The following is a 23,290-nucleotide window of genomic DNA, read 5'->3' as shown; positions in this document are numbered from 1 at the left end:
TCCTTCCCCCCCTTCTTCTCTCCTTCTCCCTCTTCTCCCTTCTCCCTTCTCCGGCGTCTCTCCGGTGGCACGACGGTGAGCTGTCTCCTCTCTCTCCCTCTTCCTCTCTCTCTCTCCCTCTTTTTTGTTGGCCGCCGATGTCAGAGGATCGGTAAAAAAATATAAAGAATAATTTTGAATTTAAAAAAAATCTAATTTTAATTGAAATAAAAAATATCATTTCAACTTACTTTTCTCATTTAAAATTAAATTTTTTAAAAAAATATCAAAAAAATAATAAATTTAAAAAATAAAAATTACCATAAAGAAGCCAAGGGGTCGACTCACAGAGTGTGCCAGCCAAAAATTTTGCCTGCCGTTCAGCCCTTTTAGCCATGAGTCGATTCATGGGGTCGACTCAAAAATATAAACTTATTTTTTTACAAAATACACTTCCAAAAATATTGAAATTGCCTCCAATAGATTACACATTTTTGTTCTTGCTCTTGAGGCTTCCGAATCAGGTCTGATAAAATTACGATTTTGCTCCTGAAATACAATAAATCTTTTTTCAAGTCAAAATCATTAGTAATCCCCTCAAATGCTTTGTAATCATCAAAATTAATTCAAAGAGCAACATTCGATATATTATTATTTACGTTATAATTTTTATAGTCTTTTTAGCATAACTTTTTCTCTCCTAATATTCTGAGACACATTCGAGTATGTGTATCTATATGCACAAAGCATAATATCCGATCACTTGAAATTAAATAATATAAAATAAAATTAATATTTAATATTACTAAATAGAATAAAAATATCAAATATATAAAAAATAGTATAATAAAAATATAAAAATTTCTAAGTACAAATATAACAAAGACTAAGTCCCACAAGGACGTCGCGGTGCCCGTGGTCGCTTGGACCTTCTCAGGAAGGTCCTCGTCGGCCGCTCCTGCTGTGATGGCTCTTTCCCTATATCAGTGGAGGAGATCTGCTGATCATGCTGCTCAGGAATAACTGATGCTGTCGGATCATCTACGGACTGAGAGACCCATTCAACCCTCTCATCTGGATACACGGATGGATCTGAAAAGAAAGTATCATACTCATGTGGCCAACTGGTACCCGATGATGTCATCTGGAGGATGTAGGAAGAAGAAGGCGCTGTTATCTGTGGATCAAAAGGCGGTGGCATCTGTGAGCATCTAATGATGACATCTACGGAATATGCGGTGATGGTATATGTAAAACATATGGTGACGGCGTATATCTCATATCTGACGCCGGAGCTGTTCCATACCAAGGCGCACAGCCATATGGATCAATACCAATTGCCATCAATATTCCGGAACTTGTTCTCTCTATCTCCCGCAGTATCCGAATGCGTTCGTCCTCATCAGTCGTAGATAAAGCACGACGAGCATCCAACACGAGATCCGACATAGAATCAGTCTACAAAATAAAAATAAAACAGTCAGTATATTATAAAATATAAAATAAAAATATAACACAAATAACATAAAGTAATTTTCATAATCTTACCAAAAGACGCACAGTAGAACTCTCGCCCTCGTATCCAGGAACTGCATACCGAGACTGTCCAATGACTGGCACCGTAATGCTAAAAAATCAAGCCATGTAGTCATCGATATATGAACGGCCTCTCAAAATAGGATCACCATGAACAATGTGATCTCGACGTGCATCCCAAATATCGACGTACTCTGCATGTCTGATACGTCAGTCAATACGAGCTCTCCCTCGTCGATCAATACGATGAAGTCCCTGGCTGGTATCAAACTACTCTGGGATGCCCTGAATCTGACCAAACTGCCACAGGACACGATCGGAAAGATGCCACTCTACCACATCAAAATAAATAAGTGGCACCCTAGTAGTCCATATGTCATGTCCAACTATACACATCTGCGGCAGTATAGCCAATATCTCATCTATATATGGCTCCCACAAAAACTGATATAGTTAAAATAAAAAAATTAGTAAGCTAAAATTTTAATAGATTATGAATACTGTAAAATGATATTTATAAAAATTTAAAATTTATCCGTCTATATATATCAACTAATGTATCCAACTGGCACCTATAAACCTGTGCCACTCTCGTCGATACGTGATGAACGTTGAATGCAACGTTTCATCTATTTCACAATGTATTAATGTTAAATAAATTTTATCGAATTTAAAATAGTAAATTTGAAATAAAAAAATAATATTTTGATACCTATATCCCAATGGTCCGTCTAGTCTGAATGGAATATCAGGATCCTACTGCTCTGATGGCATCTCGAGCAACTATCGTCGTAATGGACTGATAGTCGGCATACGCTCTCATACCCAAATCTGCAAATTTCAAAAATTAAATAGATGATATATCCAATGTAAAATATAATTAAATATTAAAAATAAAAATTTTTAATTGACATATCTGTAATAATATAAGATAACCACCAATCTCGCTCTAATCAGCATAAGAACCCCGACACATAGCTCTGTATAGGCAAGCTAGTACTGTACTGCCCCAACTGAGTCGACGAGCGAAATCTAAATCCTCTAATAATGGCAAAAATATTAATTTCATCTTATTCGATGAAGGATCAGGTAACAGGATACCACCTAACAACCGCAGCACCTGACTCCTAACATACTACTGCACCATCTCCTCTAGTGCATCATCCGCAATATGAAAATATCGATAACGATCATCGAAACACTCAATCCTGAGTCGTGAATGATCGAAAAAATATGCGTCGGGCTCAAACCCTAGCAATTGCAAGTACAAAGCCTGCCACTCTGGAATGGTAAGCGTGGGATCAACTCCGGTAACTAGATCGCCATCAATTGGTAGTCCAGTAAGGATGCTGACATCCTGTAAAGTAATGGTCGCCTCACCAAATGGAAGATGAAATATGTGTGTCTCTGGACGCCATCTCTAAAGCAAAGCAGTAATAAGACCAACATCCATCTGTATACGACCAATCCGATATACTCCATAAAATCTCAGATATCGTAAATAATCTAACACTCTATGTGGGATATCCTCTGTCCTCCAGAAGTCAGCATCGGATCGTCGTAGACGAAGGTGTCTGGACTCCTGCAATAAAATATAATAATTAGATAATGTACATGATTTTTAAAATAAAAATTTAAATAGTAAATAGAATTGTAATGCTTACGCCGCGATCTAAAATAGTCTGTGATCGATGGTGCTCCTGCAATGTAAGAATACTGCTGTCTCGAGGACCGAAATTTCGTGGATCGTAAGCCATAATACGCTAATGAATCTAAAATAACGATATTATCACAGATGTATTAAAAAATAAGACACTATATTTTAAAAAAAAAATTAAACATAATATTGTCACACAATACAACTTAAACACAAAATTCAGTTCATCTCAGGATATTAAACACGTAAATTCAAATACAATCTCACAGAAATACATAAAATAATGATAAAAATAAATCTTCGAAGCCTTTAATTTCTTCCACTGCTTGAAGTTGAAGTATGTTGAAGTATCCTAGGACAGCGACGGCGGTCATGACCCTGTTCCCTACAAATGTCACAGTGGTTCTTACTTCTTATTTGCCTATCATCCATCTTATTTCGTAGTCTCATTGACTTTGATCTACCTTTCTGCTTGGGTCTCAAATGATGATGATCAGGAATACATTTGAACATACGTGTATGCATCCAATAATCTTCATGTGGTAATGGATTAAAATCACCACTCCAAACATTCATATATGCTGTAATTGTATATACATCATCCACAAAACCACTAAAATGTACAGCAATTTCTTGACACACAGCTAAAACATGTGAACATGGATATTTGTACATGCTCCACTTTCTACAAGAATATTTTCTTTCAGCTAAAGTAACAGTATGAGAATTTTCTCCACCTTGTAACCCTCCGTTTGCTCTCCTTGTAAGCACTTCATATATACCTCTTTGAAGGTTGAATACTGTTACTCGGTGCTGGTTAGCTTTAACTTGATCTTCAACAATCTTAATTGCAACATGAGGAGTAAAAAGATTATTTGAATTCTCCTCTACATATCTCAAAGTTTGGGCATGCCTCGTATTGAAGTATTTCACAAGACGATAAAATGTCATTTGAACACAAGCTGTAATTGGCACATTTCTAGCTCCTCGTAAAACACTGTTAAAAACCTCCGACAAATTTATAGTTAAGACACCATAGCGCAGGCCATCATCATGTGCCAACGTCCACTTCTCCTTTTCTATCTCGGACAACCAGCTCCAAGCCTTTTCATTCACTGTTCTGATCCTACCCATGATAAAGTTGAACTTGCGAACTTGATGAGCGCTTCCTGCTTGCCATACTGCTCTTTTCAGCTGCACATTTTTGAAATGAGTGTTGAAATTACTACAGATATGTCTTAAACAGTATCAGTGATAGACACGTGGTGGACTCCATCCAATAGACTCATCTGCGATGGTATTTAATATACCTGGATGCCTGTCAGAAATTAAGCATATTCCATTTCTATCTTTAACGATATGTGTTCTGAGCTGGAAAAGAAACCAACTCCAACTTGCAGTCGTTTCCTTATCCACAATTACATATACTAATGGAAATATCCTATTCTCTGCATCAATTCCTGTTGCAATTAACATCTTACCTTTAAATTTTTCATACAAATGCGTGCCATCAATGCTAATTACAGGACGGCAGTGCGTAAAACCCTGAATAGATGGTTTGAAAGTCCAGAAAATATAATTTAAAACTCGAACATTGAAATTCACAACTTGAAAAAAATTCCATGAAATAACTGTACCGGGATTTGCATGTTGAATTACAGCCATATAATAGGGTAATTTAGCATAAGACGGCTCCCATTCTCCATAAATATCAACCAATGCCTTCTGCTTTCCACACCATGCTTTTTTGTATGACATTGTATATTAAAATTGATCATTAACGGCTGTCACAATAGCTTCAACTTTAACACCGGGATCTTTCTCAACAATATGTCGGACTAATATGCTAATCATCCTTCCACTGACATGTTTGTGGTCTCGACTCAATCCAGTAAACAAACAAGTGTGAGGACCCTTATATTTTGTGATTTGAAAATATCCATATTTTTTCAATAATACAGCACGAAGCCTCCATTTACAATGTTGAACATTATCTGATGATGCGCATCGTACGGACCATAATTTCGAATGCGACTGAACTACATTGTATGTCCGATGCTTCATAATGTGATAAAGATCAACAGCTCTCCTTACATAATCTTTACTCTCAAACATTAGACCTTTAAAAAATTCAGTCATCGAGGAGTCCCAAAACTGATTGTCAGAGTTCAATCTTCGACCAGCACTAACACAACCACCATCATCTAAATTTATATCATTAAAATATTATGGAGGTTCGTGCAAACGAGGTTGAGGTTCTTCCACATTAATATTAGCCTGAACATCTTCATCATCATTTTCATCTTCACCATCATCATTATTACTGCTACTGTCCTCATCCATCCAACAGTTTTCATCTCCATTTTCATCTGACTCAAAGCCTAGACTATCAGAATTTATTCCACCGACTACCCAGTCATCGTTTCCTATATGAGTGTCGTCTCCCACACTTACCACTACTTCTAGCAAAGGAGAAGTCACCATAGCAGAAGACACAGGAGAAGTCACCATAGGACTTGGAATAATTGGACAACTAGGACCGGCAGTAGTAGAATGTTGTTCTGCAAAAATGGCCTTAACACTATCGATTTGCACCATAGGAGTTACGAAAGATGAGGAAGGCCCAACATTATTATCTGCTTGAGTTAAAAGCCGACTATGGTATCCAAAGCTTGGTACATCTTCCTTCTCAATATATAATTCTAAAAATCGACATTCTGAATATTTCAAAGAAAAAGTCAGCATTTCTTCGACATCTTCATCGTCATCAATTGAAACCAAGATATATTTACTCTGTATTAACTGTCCCGATAGATTAGGAGATTTCTATTTCAATTTTATTTCATATTTTTCTTTGTCTATAGGAATACTGCTGTATAAATGATCCAATAATTCTTGACGTGATAATGATGAAGATACTCTAATCATCCGATTTACAGGGTGACTGTACTGCACACCAGTTTCATCATTTTATATCATGCCATCATAATACAATAGTACACGAACTCGAGTACTGGCCATTTTCTCAGAGAAACCTACGATAAAATCAAAATCAAAATATTTAATATTATTAATTATTTTATCGTTTCAAAAGATTTACATGATACATGCATCATATCATCAACAAATAGGTACAAATAAATCTTATCCCATTCGAAAATTATATTAATTCTATAGATTAATTACATTAATCAAACGATACGCAAAAAGGACCAAAAGAAATTTTGACAACATTTTCTCTTAGTTCTCCCCACACGACTCAAAATGTGTGAGGAAAACTAAAGAAAAATACTATCCAAAATTTCTCTCGAATCCTCCGCATATCATTCGAATAATGTAATTATCTATAGAATTAAATACAATTCCCAAACTGTCCAAACTGGACAATCAATAGACCAATGTATATATTTTACGATATCCGTATAAAAATATATATTTAAATATATATTTTATACGGATAACGTAGAATATTCTACATTGGTCAATTGATGGGTCTACGTTTTCATAAAATATAATATATTTTAAAATTTTTAAAATATGATCGAATTGAATTTTAAAATACATCTGAATCTAATGAGACAAAAATAAAAATAAAAATAAAAATAAAAAATAATGAGATAAAAAAATAAAAAGATTGAAATAGACGGCCCGTCGCAGGGGCCGTCGCGGAGCCGCCGTCGGGAACTGTCATAGAGTGACCGCCGGAGCCCGATGGGGCCCGACGCCATCGCGGCCCATCGCGTGGGACCTGCCGTATCCCACCGCCAGAGAAGGGGAGGGTCGGGGCCCGCCACAGGGGGCCGCCGCCGTGCCACGGTGGGGCCCGCCGCCCCGATCCCCCGATGGGGCCCGCTGCCCGACCCCCATAGGGCCACCGTCGGGGCCCGCCGCCGGAGAAGGGGAGGGTCGGGGCCTGCCACAGGGGCCGCCGTCGGGCCCCGGTGGGGCCCGCAGCCCCCCCGACGGGCCCGCCGCCCGACCCTCGCGGCCGCATGGGCCGCTGCCGTCGGGGCCCGCTGCCGCCGCCATCGTCGGGGCCCGTCGCCGGTCGTTTGTCGCCGGCGGCCAAGGAAAAAGAGGGAGAGAGAGAGGAAGAGAGAGAGAGGAAGAGGGAGAGGAGGGGGCCGGGGCCCACCGTCGGGGCGCGCGGCCCGCCGCCGGCCGTTTGTCGCCGACGGCCAAGGGAAAAGAGGAAGAGAGAGAGAGAGGAAGAGGGAGAGGAGGGGGCCGGGGCCCGCCGTCGGCCGTCTGTGGCCGGCGGCCAAGGAAAAGGGAGAGAGAGAGGAAGAGAGAGAGAGAGAAAGAGGGAGAGGAGGGGGCCGGGGCCCGCCGTCGGGGCGCGAGGCCCGCCGCAGGTCGTTTGTCACCGGCGGCCAAGGAAAAAAAGGGAGAGAGAGAGAGGAAGAGAGAGAGAGGAAGAGGGAGAGGACGGGGTCGGGGCCCGCCGTCGGGGTGCGCGGCCCGCCGCCGGCCGTCTGTGGCCGGTGGCCAAGGAAAAGGGAGAGAGAGAGAGAGAGGAAGAGGGAGAGGAGGGGGTCGAGGAGCGGGGCCCGCCGCCTACCGTCTGTAGCCGGCGACCAAGGAAAAGGGAGAGAGAGAGGAAGAGAGAGAGAGGAAGAGGGAGAGGAGGGGGTCGGGGCCCGTCGTCGGGGTGCGGGCCCCGCCGTCGGGGCACGCGGCCCGCCGCCGGCCGTCTGTGGCTGGCGGCCAAGGAAAAGGGAGAGAGAGAGGAAGAGAGAGAGAGGAAGAGGGAGAGGAGGGGGTCGGGGCCCACCGTCGGGGCATGCGGCCCGCCGTCGGGGCATGCGGCCCGCCGTCGGGGCGCGCGGCCCGCTGCCGGCACGCAGCCCACCACCGACCAACGAAAAAGAGGGAGAGAGAGAGAGAAAGAGGGAGAGAGAGGAGGCAGCTCACTGCCATCGAGAGCTTGCCGTCGTGCCGCCGGAGAGACGCCGGAGAAGGGAAAAGAGGGAGAAGGGAGAAGGAGAGAAGAAGGGGGGAAAAGGAGAAAACGCCGTTCCCTTTGGCATTTTCTCCTTTTTTTTTCCTTTTTTTTTAATTTTGTTATTTTTTTTTAATTTTGTTAATTATTTTTTTATAATTTTTTAATAAATAAATTTAATTAAATAATGAGGATAGTAATTTGAATGATAATTTTAAATTTAAATTTAAATTAATTTTTTTTAATTTATAATTATAATTTATATTTTATTACCATTTTTTCTCTTTTATTTACTTCTTTTATGATATTGTTTTTTGAAATTTAATTTAAAATTTTTATAATTTGAAGTTATAATTTTATTTTTCTTTCATTTTTATCTTTTTGGCATTCTATTACGTATTTTTTTCTTTATTTAAAATATTTTTTAAATAATTATATTTAAATTAATTTAGTTATTTAAAATGATATTTTTTATTTCAATTATAATTATAATTTTTATTTCTTAAAATTGAAAATTATAAATTTTATTTTTCAATTAGAATTATAATTTTTATTTTTTTCCTTTTTTTAGGATTTTTTTATTTTTTTACAATATTTTTTTTCTTTTCTTGAGATAATTTTTTTAAAAAATAATTTGAAATAGACAACATAATTTAAAATGATATTTTTTATTTGAATTAAAGTTAAAATTATTATTTTTTTTTAAAGTTTAATTTATAAATTTCTTTTTTTTCACATTTTTTCCTCATTTTTTCACTTTTTTATGCATTTATTTTTTTATCAAAATTTAATTCAAATTAAAATTTTAATTTTTTTCTTAATTCAAATTATAATTATATAATTTTTCTATTTTTTTCATTTCTTTCTATTATTATGAAATTTTTTTACGCTATTTTTTTTATTTCTTTCGAATATTTTTTAAATAAATTAATTTGAATTTGAGAAAGTAATTTGAAATGATATTTTTATTTTAATTAATTTTAAAAATTTTATTTTTTTCTGATTTTTTTAAAATTTTGATTTTTTAATGGCACTTTTTATTTTTTTTTATTTTTTTGAACATTTTTGGCAAGAATTTGAAATGATGTTTTTGAATTAAATTTAAAATTTTTATTTTTTAAAATTTAAATTTATAATTTTTATTTTTTTTTCTCATTTCTTTTTCTTTTTTTTCTTTTTCTATGATATTTTTAATTTTTTAAATTTTTAAGATTTTTTTAGATATTTTTTAAAAAAAATTAATTTGAAAAAAAAATCTAAAATTATCTTTTTTATTTGAATTACAAATTCAAATTTTTATATTTTAAATTTCGTTTAAAATTAAAATTTTAATTTATTTATTATTTTAAAATTTTAAAATTTATTTTTTTCTTATTTTTTTTAATTTTTTTTGAAAAAAAATAGAAAACGTCATTCAAAATGACTTTTTTTTTTTTTTTTTTTAGACGATGCCAACGTGGAAAAAAAAAAGGATGACGTGGCAGAGAGAAAACGCCATTCAAAATGACGTTTTTTTTTGTATTATTTCGATAAATAAGTTAAATTTTATATTATTTATGTAAATATTTTTTTTATATTATTAAAAAAAAGTTCGGTTTTGTCGACTGTACGTTAGTTGTCAGCTAAGAGAGTGCACTTATTTGGAACTGCGAGCATTGCCACATGATGTCTTGTACAGTGCAGAATGTACTGTTGTGCAGAGAGACCTACTTTACCCAAAAAAAAAAAAAAATCACGTCTAGCATATCCGCCGATTTCGACCACGAAAGGCCGTAACCGTTCTCCTCGCATAAATTTATAATCCAGGGTTCCTTGCCTTTCATGATGGGAGACCGGCCTGTAACCCGGGGGGGGGGGGGGGTGGGGGGGAGGGGGGTTGGGGGTGTGTGGGGCGGGAGACAGGCCTGGAGCACTTCGATTTATAAACTTCATGTATGTCTCAAAACCTCATTCGAATGGAAAACTTCGGTTTAGCTCACATGAAGAATCTAAAGACAATCTGATCATCGTATATAATTCAATTCAATCCTCATTCAGGCGCGAATTTCCAAAAGAAATGAGAGGGGGTATCGTATCCCCAGAGTGAGACATGCTTCATAGGCTACCAAGCTGAATAACCTCGAGGGTTTTAGAAATATTCTGCGGTGTTGCCCTTTGAGCATTAAAAATTCGTTACTTGGGTGGTGCAGAAGACATTCTGGTAAAATACCAGGAATACTTGGAAAATCTTCTTGCAACAGCCAATTTACATCATTGGTTGCCAAGAGTAAAACTCTTAAATGCAAATAAAAATAAGTAATTCTCATTTCAATCATTTGATCGAAAAAATTTTATTTTCATTTTGATTTCGATACCTCAATCACTATTATCCTCTAGAATTCAAATTTGATTCTTCCATCCTAATACATTCTGATTTTAATACATTCTGATTTTGATCGTGAATCAAATATATTTTTAAAATATTTAAAGATCTACTGCAAAGAAAATAAATCACAAAAAATGCGTACACTGGCATTTGTATTGGAATATGTTTCCACCGGAGCATATTGCTTCTATCACATACATAGCATCAAAAGTATTATCAAAGAATGGTATCTTTACCGAAAAAAAAAAAAAAGGAATGATATCTTCATGAAGTCAGCCTACAGGTATGAGATGCAAAGATGCAGGCATGAAGATTAGCTCAAATATTAATCAAGAATGTTGAGGTTTTCTTGAGCCTTGGTTTTATGTATGGAAGTTAAAGACAAAAGTGTATTGTTACCTAAAAATTAAAATAAAAAAAAAAAAGAGACAAAAGTGTAACTTTATTAGCAATAAATCAATAAATAAAAAAAGGAAAAGGAAGACAAAAGTACATCTTCAAACTAGTAAGAAGAGTGTAGAATTTAGTAATAGGAAGTGCCTATGCATAAATAGACAGATTTATGACAGAACACAGCTACAGAGATGCAAAATACGATGGTAAAAAGAGAAGAAAAAATAAAATAAATGTGACTTGCTGAAGTTGCAAGATTCACTCAATTTTACTATAGAGTGAACATTGTTCGGATAGGTTTCTATCGAGTTTCAAATGGCTGATGTTATATTGTTATTAAATCTTATGGTAACAGATAGATGAAATTGTCCTACCAAATAAAAAAAACAGATCGATGAAATTCTCAGACTATGCTAATTTTTAGCCTTCAATTTTCATGTCAAATCCAAAACTAAAGGCCAAATTAAAATCTAAGACCATAGGTCCACAGCCATCAAGCATTAGCCCCAAACATATCATCTCTTGCCTCTAGAGATAACTAGAATGAGGCATGCTTCATGGACTTCTTCATATTCAAATTTAATAAGCAGTGCGAACGAGGACCTTCACATAAAATACTAAGTTGCCAATGAGTCTTCTGATCATTTGTGGCAATGGAAAAGGAGTTCTGCCTTGCACGACAAGAGTATTGGGACATCTCCATATTGCCATGACCAGTCTTCATTCTATGGTATGCAAAGACACATTAACATAACCCTTGGTGGAGTAACAAGCAACAAAAGAACATAAAATTAATAAGGTTCCTGCTCAGGGATTGTATCACTGTCAGAGCAATTTTCAGCAGTCTGCGTCTTCGCCAATCACGCCACAATTACACGAGACCACAAGATGGCAGAATCAAGTAGATGTTTCCACAGGGAGCAAGCTATCATAATATTCACCAACAATAAGGGGGAAGAAAACATATATATAGCCATGGCAAATCTTCTGTCATTAGGTAGGAGCCATGGCTGACAAAGCTGCTCCTCAACATTCTCAAAGGGGCTTCCGAGCAAGGAAGAAGTACAACGGGGTGAAAATCTCTTTCCTGCATCAAATCAATTTTATTATCTTGCTAACACCAATGCACAGAAAGATTGGAAACATCCTGAAATTACAAGTAAGCTCGCAAAAATGTTTACTTACCTTCCACCTTCCACAAGCCCTTCAGCAGCCTTTTCCAGGAATGATGATACCCTCTCACTTCCCGCTGGAGCAAAACCCAGGAACTCTAGTGTCTTAACCTACGGAAACCAAGGAGCAAAATGAACAAGTTTTAATGACGAGCAAAGAGAAAGAAGAAAAGGAAAGAGAAATGGAACAAGTAATGATCTCATTTACCATAGTTCTGGTAATTAAACGTCCAAAAGCAGTCAATCGAAAGCTAGTTATGGAGAAATGTCTTGTATCCAAGGGCAAATACCATGGCACAGGAGAATCTAATGCAAGATCCTTCTCCCATTCAACCTGTGAGAAAGAAATTGCACACTGGAGTCTCACATATCTTTATATACAGGAAGCATTAAGGACCAATATATTCTGTATGATCTTTTACCTCAAATCCAGCAAGTCTTAAGGCTTCAAGGCATTGGCTTGTAGTTCTTATGTCTGGGAGACCATTACCAAGCTCGATTTCAGCCTTAGTTTTCTGATGGCTTTCATTCGTGGGATCAAAGTGATCGGTCATGCACCACTCATAGGCCGCAAAACATTGGCCAGGCTTCATTACTCTATAAATCTCCTTATAGCAGCCGAGCTGGAATGAGCAAAAAAGGCATTAGAAATATTTGAAGAAGGTACGATACAATCAAAAGATAAGCTATTGGAAACATGCACACAAACATTTGAAATGGCAGATTACCACATCTGGTGCATGACATGTTGCTTCTATAGCATATATCGCATCAAAAGTACTATCGGAGAATGGCATTTTCATGAAGTCAGCCTGCATATATGAGAAGTGAAGATTATGGAGGACATGATGATTATCCTAAATATTAACCAAGAATACTGAATTATATCTCTACATGGTACCTCCAAGGCTCTAACTATCGACGTTAAAGACATTTAAAATTCAAAATTTTACCTCTAAATGAGAGAATGAAAATAAGTTATGCAAAAAACAGATAAAAGAATACAACTCCAGAAATAGAGAAAATGGTGATAAAAAAATGAGAAAGGTGGCAAAAAGAAATAGATATACCTTAACAAAGTTGCAGGACTCGCTCAATCCAACTAGCTGGTTTAGCTCCTGTGGTATGAACACTGTCAGTCGGCAAAGGTTTTCTATCAAGTCTAAAATGCTTGTTGATATTAAGATAAATAGGCATTAGAATGTTTAAGAAAACAAAGTATAACAACCTTGCCCCTTGATATCTGGTACTCATTGTTGTTCAATCCGGTAATGGATGCCGAGCTGCAACAGTTCAATATGAGAAGTTATCATATGTACTCTCTCTCTCTCTCTCTCTCTCTCTCTCTCTCTTTCGCTCTCCTTCCTTTTTTTTTTTTTTCTTTGTGGTATAAGGGAGGTAAATTGCATTCATTAATTTCTGAGATAAATACATCCATAACTATTTGCATTTACAACATGTAATAGATCAGCACGAAACCTTGGACTGCCATAGAACTCCATAACGAGCAACTCTTTTCAATGTGTCTTTGTTTTGTATAATCTTAGAGAACCTTCACCAGTTATATATCAAAAGAAAATATACATAATATGTAATATACACACATACATTGATCCATATATAATAAACTCTTTTATTATTCATTGCTGGTTTAGCACAGAATTTCTTTATAACGGCCATGACCGATAGATAGGAGGATATCTTCCTTTAATCATGACTTCCAATATATTGAGCAAAAAGTTTAGAGATGAAGAGCACAGGAGCAAACAATGTACGTGCCCATAAAAGAATTTCCACAATTTTGTACCAAAAAAAGTACATAATTAGTTCTTTTTTTCTTGGTGAAAATGATATAGCACTCAGCCTTAAACCAACAGCTCTAGATAAACACCATGCTGAAATGGCAAGTTATCCGTGATTTGGGAAAACTAGAAAAGGATTTTATGTCAAATCATAAGATCTATTCTCCAAAATATAAATCTGAAACAAACAACACATTATTGGAGGATCTGCTCCAAAACTATAAAAAGTTGAAAAATAGTCCAGGTGAACAAAAAAAAAGAGCTTGCAGGATTTAAATATTAATTCTGCAGAAGATCTCAGATGAAAGTCATTGAAGGATGATAAATGACTGCAAGTGCAATCATTTGATCAATATAAGAAGATAATATGCTAAAACAAAAGGTAATTATTATTTTTCTCACAAAAATAGAATTTAGAGCATGGGAATGATAGAAGCACTCAAGTCTGTGGATAAAATCTTACTTATTTACTGGTTATGCTTAAAAAACAGTACTTCCTAACTAATTAACTCTTAAAAAATATCTATACATGTTACTCCTGCCAGTTGCATGAAGAAATTCTACCCAGATCATGCATTATGACATGCAAATGTAACCTTAACAACTAAGCTTTATCCAGAACATATGGAGCTGACATCTTGAATCCTTCTCTACCATTTTCACGGACAATATTATCTGTTACCACCAACTTTAGGCCACTCTCACAACTTCCAGCCATGTTACTTTTTGTGGTTCCTCCTTCCTGACACTTTCCATGCAATTAGAGCTTCAGTCCTTACTAAGGCCTCCTTGGTTCTTTATCCCACAAGACAAACTATCTCAGTTGATTAACCAACATTTGAAGTCCAAGCCTCCTCTAACACACTCATCCTGCACAGTATCCATCCTAAATTTACTGCATGCAGACTTCAGCATCGCCACTGCAGCACTCATATGGTATATATAAAGCTTCTCCATTGACTAGCTTTATGAACAATAAAATATTGTTGGTTTTACTCCATGAGGTCCCCAGTTAGATCCATTAGCAAATAACAAAGAGCACTTATCCCAAATGATGAGTGATCACATCATACCCCAGAAGAACCTTTCAAATTATCCAACTTGTTCTGATCCTCCTTTTTATGATCATATTAGACTTTGTCATTGATTCATCTCAGCAATGGATCTACAGAAATGGTCAGATTATGCAAATTTTTACCCTTCAATTTTCGTTTAGCATCATATCCAGTTATATTTACACAAAAATTGCATCACATACTTACCCTGACCTCATCTCACCAACGAGCACTTAATGATAAAACTGTGACGTACCTCCTGAAACATGTGAGGCATGTGACCAGTCCTAGTGCTATCCCTGCCCAAGCATGTTTAACAACAGAATTCTGATGGAATTTGCTCCTCTAATTTTGATATGATTCATAATTGCTTCACTTGTAAATGTTACATGATAATTATGAAACAGGATCCATTTTAACTTTAGACTGGAATACAAAAAGCAACTTGCAGGAACAAAATTGAGAAAAAAAGGTTACCTAAATCTAGCAATTTCCCGTAGGGGTCCACCAATTCCACAACCCACATCCAAAACCTGCATTTACAAATATATAGAAGCATACATTACCTACAAAGCATCTTGCCTACTAAGATTTGCCATGTAAGTCATAAAAGGAAGGACTACTAAAACCTTCATTCCCCTTTTCAAGCCTAGTTGTAGGGCAAGAAAATGTTCATGGCGCTTGATGCTTTCTTTTAATGATTCCCCTTTCCATCTTCATAAGCATCATTAAAGTAAATAATTAATTCTATACAATTATCAGGAAATGATCCATAAATATAGTGTAGAATTTTTCATATGAAAGATGAATAAACTAAATGTCAGTAATTAAAGTAGTGCTTACCTGGGAGCAAAGTGAAAGGACTCTCCCCAGCCAAATTCATAGAAGCTTGTTGCAAGATCATAGTACTTGTTTACCTGAAATATAACAAATAAATACCAAAAGCATTTAGTCCAACTTTGCAAGGGTACGGTCAAAACCACATTGACTGTTTCATGCTGGATTTTAGTTCACAGTTAATCACATAGACATGAGTTTATTCTACAGTTTATGATGTTTTGAGATCTTTTCATCAGATTACAGAAAACAAAAATTGCTCCTATATTATCATCCAGATTCCTTCACATGAAAACAAGCATCACCTCATCAGTGAATGCTAAGTTAATAATTGACACTCACACCTTTTCTCTAAATCAGAAGTATTGCATATAGTCTTTTATCAGTAACCAAATATGACAACCTTAAAAAAGAATCCACTACAATTAATCTATGTATCAGTAAGAAGCAAAGCAAAAACTTGGCTTTGAAAAGCAACTAAATTTAACCCTAGAAAAGGGTCTTGTTTGGATATTCCCAGAAGAGATATAACGATACAATGTCATGGACCAAACTTATCCCTTCAACTAATCTCAAAAACTGTCAGCTATATCTGATACCCAATCACAATTGCCTTTGGCTTCATCTGTAAAGATCCAAATCATGACCAAGGTATGCAAACCAATCGTACAATATGTGTCCTTATCCTGACATAAAAATCTGTTTAATCAATGATAAAATATAAAAAAGTACAAAAACCAGGATTTGAAAGGATAAGATTCTACATTGAATTTATACATACATACATACATGTGTTCAGATTGCAATCTTTAAAAATACATTGCATCTGCCATCTTATGATCTTGATTTTTTCTGCTTATAGGAGTCATAGCAAACTCTCATGTAATAGAAAAAATTAAGAAACATTAAGTGTCAGCAATTTGACAATTGACACTAGTTACCAGTTTGATATTGCTTTTGTTTTTTGATTTTGTTTTTAAAATTCGAATAAGAATTGAACTAGACTGAACAAAAATATATAATGAAACACTTTTGTTTTTAAAATGGTTTGTAAATCCTTTAGGCTGCATTTTTGGGCATAAAGCAGGAATTGGGCATGGAATAAGCCTTATTCTTGCCAAAGAGCCTTTTGAAAACAGGCATAACCAAGGAATAATTATGCTGGTGAAACTTGCTTATGACAGGCATAAACATTCTACTAGGGAGCTGCCATAAGGCATTCCTTAGCATAAAGGCATCTTTTATATCTACTTTTTATTTGTTATGGATGAAAATTTCTCATCCAAAAAGTGTTCCAAAAATTATGACCAAAGAGAAATTGGAATAACTCATAGCATAACTATTCCCAAGGGCATAATTTTTTGTGTTCCCATTTTTCTTGTTCCCAAATCAAGGCATGCAAGAGGTAGGCATAAGTGAGAAATCATAATGTCAGTCAAACTTGCTTATAATAGGCATAACTCTTTCATAGAAGACTTGTCATAAACTGTTTGTGGACATAACAAAATTATTAATGCACACTTTTTACATAATTTTTGGATAAAAGAATCCTCTTTCAGAAGTTATTCCAAAAGTCTTCCAAACATCATAGCCAAACAGAATTGGAAGTGTTGAGTTATTAACGATTCCCATAGGCATATTTTTTGCTATTAAGCCAATGCAATCTTAGAGCTTTTGGTGGCAAAGATTTATTGCTTCAAAAAAAAAAAGTTGAAATTAAAAGCAAAGAATGGCAGAAGTTTTGGGCAAATGCTATCTTTGACATCAATTTGATGTGGCATTTTACTAATTTGTAAGGAAACAAAAACACAAAAACAACAGGAATACTAAACGAGCCCAAAATTTATAAAAATATTTTTCACTTTTCTTGCAAAATCTACACTCTAGGGAGAAGAGGGGTGGAGTATGTCGGACTGATATTTCTAGACATCTCCAATTCACCTCCTCATTTTCAAAATATCCAACCATGTTTTCCTTTCAATGTTCACAAGCTTCATGCATATGGCCTGTTTACTAGTATAACAAACATATACATACAATATGTCCATATAGAGCAGCAAACTCAAGATGGCTATAGTTTATTTCTTATCCATCGAGTCAAGAAAAGGTCACATAAAAATGCAAAACTTAGTAACTTTATCCCTGTAAACCCATTCTCAACATCAGTTCATGAACCAAGCAAGCTCAATTTCTTCAGACATTTAACTTTTTCTGAGAAAACAGGCATAGCAATACGATAACAAAGTCAACACATGCACCAACACAACCAATTATTGCATAGGTCATTATGTTGAGTTGCGGGTGTGCCAGCTAGACCAACAACAAGTCTCTCACCAAGACCTGCAATCCAGACCCTTATATTGGCTTTGGGTGCTAGATCTAGATCCAACTCTCCAACCTATCATGCCTTGATGTGGCAATGCTGGAACCTGTTAGAATCAATCTAACATGCATCACCTAGAACCAAATATAAAAAGACTGAAAATTTAGGGCCTACCTATAACATTCAAACCCAAACTGATTTTGGCCTAATTTATTAAATGGGTTGAATGTGCAAAAAATGAATGAGCTCAAAACCCTGTAAACCCAAGGCAACTCAGTTGCAGATCTAAATTATTATCATGCCCAACATGCATTAACACCAGCAAAAACCAAAACCTCAAAAATAGAAAATCAAAGGAGCAGTATTCAGAAGAGAACAGATGGCAAATATTTAGTTCACAACATTGCAAAAAGTAGCACACTGCATCAATGAGGTACAGCAGATTTACACCAATGTTGTCCCTAGATAGCATGCTTCAGATTAAAAACTAATATGAGGCTGGTTCATGGCACAGGCCAGTTCCGCAGCTCGAAATCAACTGGTTCAGTGTACTCAGCCCCGTATTTACTGAAAGAACTTGCCTAAATGTGTGCACTTTCAAAGTTTTAAACAATAATTAAAAAGAAAAAGAAAATAAAACGGTATAAAAAGAAAATATACATTGTGAAAGCAATAGTTCTATTTCATTAGACAAATTTTGATGCTTCAATCCTCAGCCTTGGGGTGCACAAAGGATCTTACTAATTTAGGCAGTCAAAACAATGCTGAAAAATAACTAACCTGATGTCATAGCAACATACAACATCATTGATTCATCCAAATGAGAGGACTAAATTAGATTAGATGCAAAATGGGCCAGGAATCCTAGAATGTTCCATAATAACATCTGCTACTATGATAACATCTCGGTGTTTGATAGTGCATGCATCCATTCATGAACACATGACAGTAATTTCAAATCCATGTAGGAAATCCAAGTTCAGAATATTTAAACTCCAATTACTAGAGCACTTGGTGACTAGGCTCCCTAAAATTTGGCATCAAAAACATGAGACACAATAATCATTCATCAAGATGTTTTATGTAGAAAGTTTTTAAGTTTTTATTTTAGTTTTGCTGTGTGCTGTCAAACTATTTTGAGTAAGGAAATTTTTTTGGGCTGTTGAAGAGTCACAGCCAGTTAACAACTATAGAGATCCATCATGTTTCCTGCATAAAGAACCGTAAACAATCTCTGACATAGGTAGGAGTTATATTTGAAGTGGAATAGCTGTAAGATATTCCTAATTTAATACAACTTTCGAAGTGTTGTAGTTGGTTTAGGACTCTTGGATTTGTCTAATAAACATTCTCTGACATAGGTAGCAGTTATAGTTGAAGTGGAATAGCTACAACATATTCCTAATTTAATGCAACTTTTGAAGTGCTGTAGTTGGTTTAGGACTGTTGGATTTGTCTCATAAACAATCTCTGACATAGGTGGCAGTTATATTTGAAGTGGATAAGCTAGAACATATTCCAAGTTAATACGACTTCCAAATAGTTGTAGAGTTGCAGTTGGTTTAGGACTGTTGGGTTTGTCTCATTTTCAGCATAAACAGTCATCAGCAACCATTAGAATAAGACAGTCCACGACAGAGATGGATGAATCCAACTTAAAGTGGAATTGCTGAAGAGTCAGTTTAACGACAGGTCATCTTAGGCTTGCTTTTGTCTTCTTGGATGAGGTCAATTTGAGTACTTCAGTTCTTGGGGTTACAAATATATAGCAATTATTATGAGAAATAATAAAGTTTTATTCTCTTGGAGTCATATCCAAGTTTCTTCTCCACCTTCCCCTCTTCAACTCTTTTCTTGGATCTCTTCCCCTCGTACATTTTTCTTCTTTCCATGTCCTTTCCTTAATTCTTGTTCTTTCTTTTGTTCTTTTTTTTTTTTAATAAATTACTGTCTCAGAATCGTCTTTATTTTGTGCTCATTAGCCATAAAACTAGTTGCTTTCAATTCCGTTAGTCACAAGAATCTGAGAATTAACTTTGGGGACCATCTTTCCATGTTAATCCTCTTCAAACTTTTATTTAGTGCATCAGATGCGCATCAGATCAGGCAGCAGAAGTGTCAGATCTTATGTTTTGCTTAAGTACCCTTCCACTAGACAACATATTCTTCTACATCTTTCAATCTTTGATCCTCTAAGCCCAAATGCCCTTAATCTACTTGGTCCATTTTAACCATCTCTTCCCAGAACTACCCACCTACACAACTTAGGCCAGCAAGTAAACATTATTAGGATCATATTTTAAAATGTCCCCACTAGCAACGAGTTTTACATAAATGCTAAAATGAAATTGGCTTTGTATTGGAGTTAAATACAACAATTAAACAAGAAATAAATAAATAAGTTGTCTTACCATGTCACCATAGTTGGCTTTTCTTGTTTCTTCATCCCCTCCAAAATAGACATGATATTTCTCATACCTTGAGAAACAGAAAATTATACACACTTAAAGAAAAATACCAGATGTCAATTTGTAGATAATTGCGCTCAGAAAGAACTACTTAGTGAACAAAATACTGAAAACTCCAGGAAGAAACTTCAATAATCCATCTTTTGTTCCCATCATTTTGTTCGTGGATTGTCAAATCAGCAATAGGAGCTACAAGGTTATTTCATTAAAAATATAGGGACAGCACATATTCAAGCTTGTAAAGTTGAGGACTGCATACACACCACTAGCCGATAGAAGGGCATGCAGAATCTGATTATTGTTTGGTGTTCACTTGTCAAATTACATCCTTGTTTGATAAGCCTAAAAGCAAGAAAATTTAGACCAGATGCTTCATAAGAGATCTGTGGCTATGATGAAGGAATGTCAACAGGTAGAGAAAAGAGGAAGCACTAACTGGAACATTCTACATGGACACATGTTATAGGCCATCCAGAAGAATCTATTAGAGAAACGAGAAAAGCCCAGAAATTTCACCAGATATGTCTAATTTATTAAGAAGAATCAGATATTTTGCAGTAGCAGGCTGTGTGGGAGTACTCAATCATGTGATAAATAGCAATGGTCCAAATGGGGGGGAAAAATACCGCAAAAACAGAACTATTGAAAGATATCCTGCCATCTATAGTCATCATTTACCCTGAAATCTGAATGTTGCAGCTGTTAACAAACATTAAATCTTTCAAGCCATCGTTAGCGTAGATCAACAAAGCTTTTTTGTTACACTTTGAAGCTTTAAATCTTCGTACATGTGAAGATCTTAAAAATCTTGGTATAGTTTCATCCTATAAAAATCATCACCACTTTCCACCCTTCATTGCATTACTATTATGCATATTTTTCCTTTTCCCTTTCATACAGTAGATAAATGTGATCCGTTGTCAAAACTTATATGGTACAATATGCTCATAACAAGATAATTTGGTGATTGACTTGTTTCTATCAAGAAAACTCCATGACATTCTCACACGCATCAATGCCAACTCATAAATATCTATTTCCAAAACTTTTGAAATATAATGGAAGAAAAACAGAGGACAGGGGGAGAAACATACTGCTCCACTGCTGATTTAACTTCCTTCTTGTCGATCTTTCCTCCCACGCCAGAAGCGAGATCCAGAGCTCCCGACTTCGACATCACTGGATCCCAAAAACACTAAAACACTCACATGCTCCAGATCAATTTTTTTTAAAATAAAAATAAACTTAGTGAAAGCTCATCCACCTTTTCAAAGTTGAAACAAAAACAGAGATACAAGGAGAATAAAAGAAAGAGGAAAAAAAGGCAGAGGAACCGCATAAAGAACAATAAAAGATGCTAGCAATGAATCCAATGACAGATATTATTCCTTTAAACAAAAGTACTGATTTTTTTTAATTTTCTTCTCTATAACGAGGGAAAGCAATGACAATTAAAAAGATAATGCGCAAGGAAACCAAAAGTCAGATCAAAAAGCAACCGCATTTGAAAAAGAAAAAGTACACGATGTTGAACATGGAGACAAAAATTTTATAGTTTCGCTAAAAACACGAAATAAAATGAGTAAAGAAAGACATGATAAAAAAAATAAATTGCCAGATCTCAGAACCAAAGCCATATTTTCGCTATAAAAAAAAAAAAAGCAAATAGAAGGAAAAAGGAAAACAAAACAAAAGATAAATAGCCGGACATCAAACCACAGCCACCCATATATTAGCATTTAAATCTACAAAATTCACGAATATTACATTCTCTCGATTCTTCCAAAAAGAAAATGAAAAAAACGAAAACCACGACGCATACCACATTCCGTCTAAATGGAAAAAATCACAAAAAAATTGAAAAAAAAAAAGGACAGTTTTTTGTAAATAAAAGAAAGAAAGAAGAAGAAATAGAAGGTTTAAGAAAAGATAACAGTCTTAAAAAGATCGGATCGGCGAAGACGAGTTCTTACGATTCTTAACTGGCGGAAGAGGGGACGATGGAATGTAAGATGACAAGAAGATAAAAATATCACAGGGATGGAGGAGAGCTAAACCCGGCCAGGCTGTCTATTTATAGAAAAGATTAGAAAAGGTTCGAGCAACAAGAGAGAGGAAAAAGACAACAACCGAGATGGAGAGAAAGAGAGGGAAAAAGCCGGCACGCCGCCGTGCCAGCCAGCCGGTTCACTCCCGTAAGGCTCTACCCGTCCATCGGCTTCCGGCCTCCACTTGTACGGTTGACCGTCGAGCACGACTCTCCAGACTGCCACGTCAGCACTCACATCCCGCTCCTCCGCCATCCGGGTCGGGCCCCTTCGGGTCCACACGCGCTGGAAAGCCCAAGGGCATCCGCCGTTTGGTCCCCCCACAGCCACGCTCCTGGGCCCTTCTGCATGAGGCTTCAGAACGCCCACAAATTAGAATGCAAAATTCTTTGTACACCGCATGTGATGATTGACTCATATAAAGAATCGGACAAAAAAAAAAAAAAATTCATGCTGTTGTTCAGTCTCGTGCATGAGCCAACTATCTCACGCGCTACACAAAAAATTTCTCAATAAGAATAGGACCCCCTGACCTCGTTGCACCCATCGCAACAAGATCCTTTGTTATGATTTACTTAAATTAAAATTATATAATAATAAAATAATGATTATTATAGCTATCATTGTTCGTTGATACAACATGAAACTATATTTGATGATGGAAAAGTAACGATGTTATTAAGCGATGACAGTATTAGTAAAAATTTAGTTAT

General features: G+C 36.2%; 1 protein-coding gene across 2 annotated transcripts; it reads right to left on the bottom strand.

Moving 5' to 3' along the window:
• Window positions 1-11,638: 11,638 nt before the first annotated feature.
• LOC105046511 (cycloartenol-C-24-methyltransferase 1) lies at window positions 11,639-22,721 on the bottom strand. 2 transcript variants are annotated; one of them, XM_010925107.4, is made up of 13 exons: window positions 22,503-22,721; window positions 21,624-21,708; window positions 20,473-20,539; window positions 15,745-15,818; window positions 15,531-15,615; window positions 15,379-15,434; window positions 13,273-13,327; window positions 13,115-13,162; window positions 12,773-12,856; window positions 12,467-12,667; window positions 12,253-12,378; window positions 12,058-12,155; window positions 11,639-11,959 (listed from the first exon to the last, which is right to left on the bottom strand). In XM_010925107.4, the coding sequence occupies exons 2-13, from the start codon at window positions 21,704-21,706 to the stop codon at window positions 11,908-11,910; spliced, it is 1,029 nt and encodes a 342-aa protein (XP_010923409.2). In that variant the 5' UTR covers window positions 21,707-21,708; window positions 22,503-22,721; the 3' UTR covers window positions 11,639-11,907. The 2 variants fall into 2 exon arrangements, with proteins under 2 accessions (XP_010923409.2, XP_010923410.2); XM_010925108.4 differs by having other exon boundaries at window positions 21,624-21,724; window positions 22,503-22,630.
• Between the last annotated feature and the right edge of the window lie 569 nt (window positions 22,722-23,290).

The sequence above is a fragment of the Elaeis guineensis genome, chromosome 6 (genome assembly GCF_000442705.2).
Source record: "Elaeis guineensis isolate ETL-2024a chromosome 6, EG11, whole genome shotgun sequence".
NCBI classification, from domain to species: Eukaryota; Viridiplantae; Streptophyta; class Magnoliopsida; order Arecales; family Arecaceae; genus Elaeis; species Elaeis guineensis.
The sequence above is the reverse complement of the archived record's forward strand: the minus strand, read 5'-3'. Positions and strand labels throughout refer to the sequence as shown.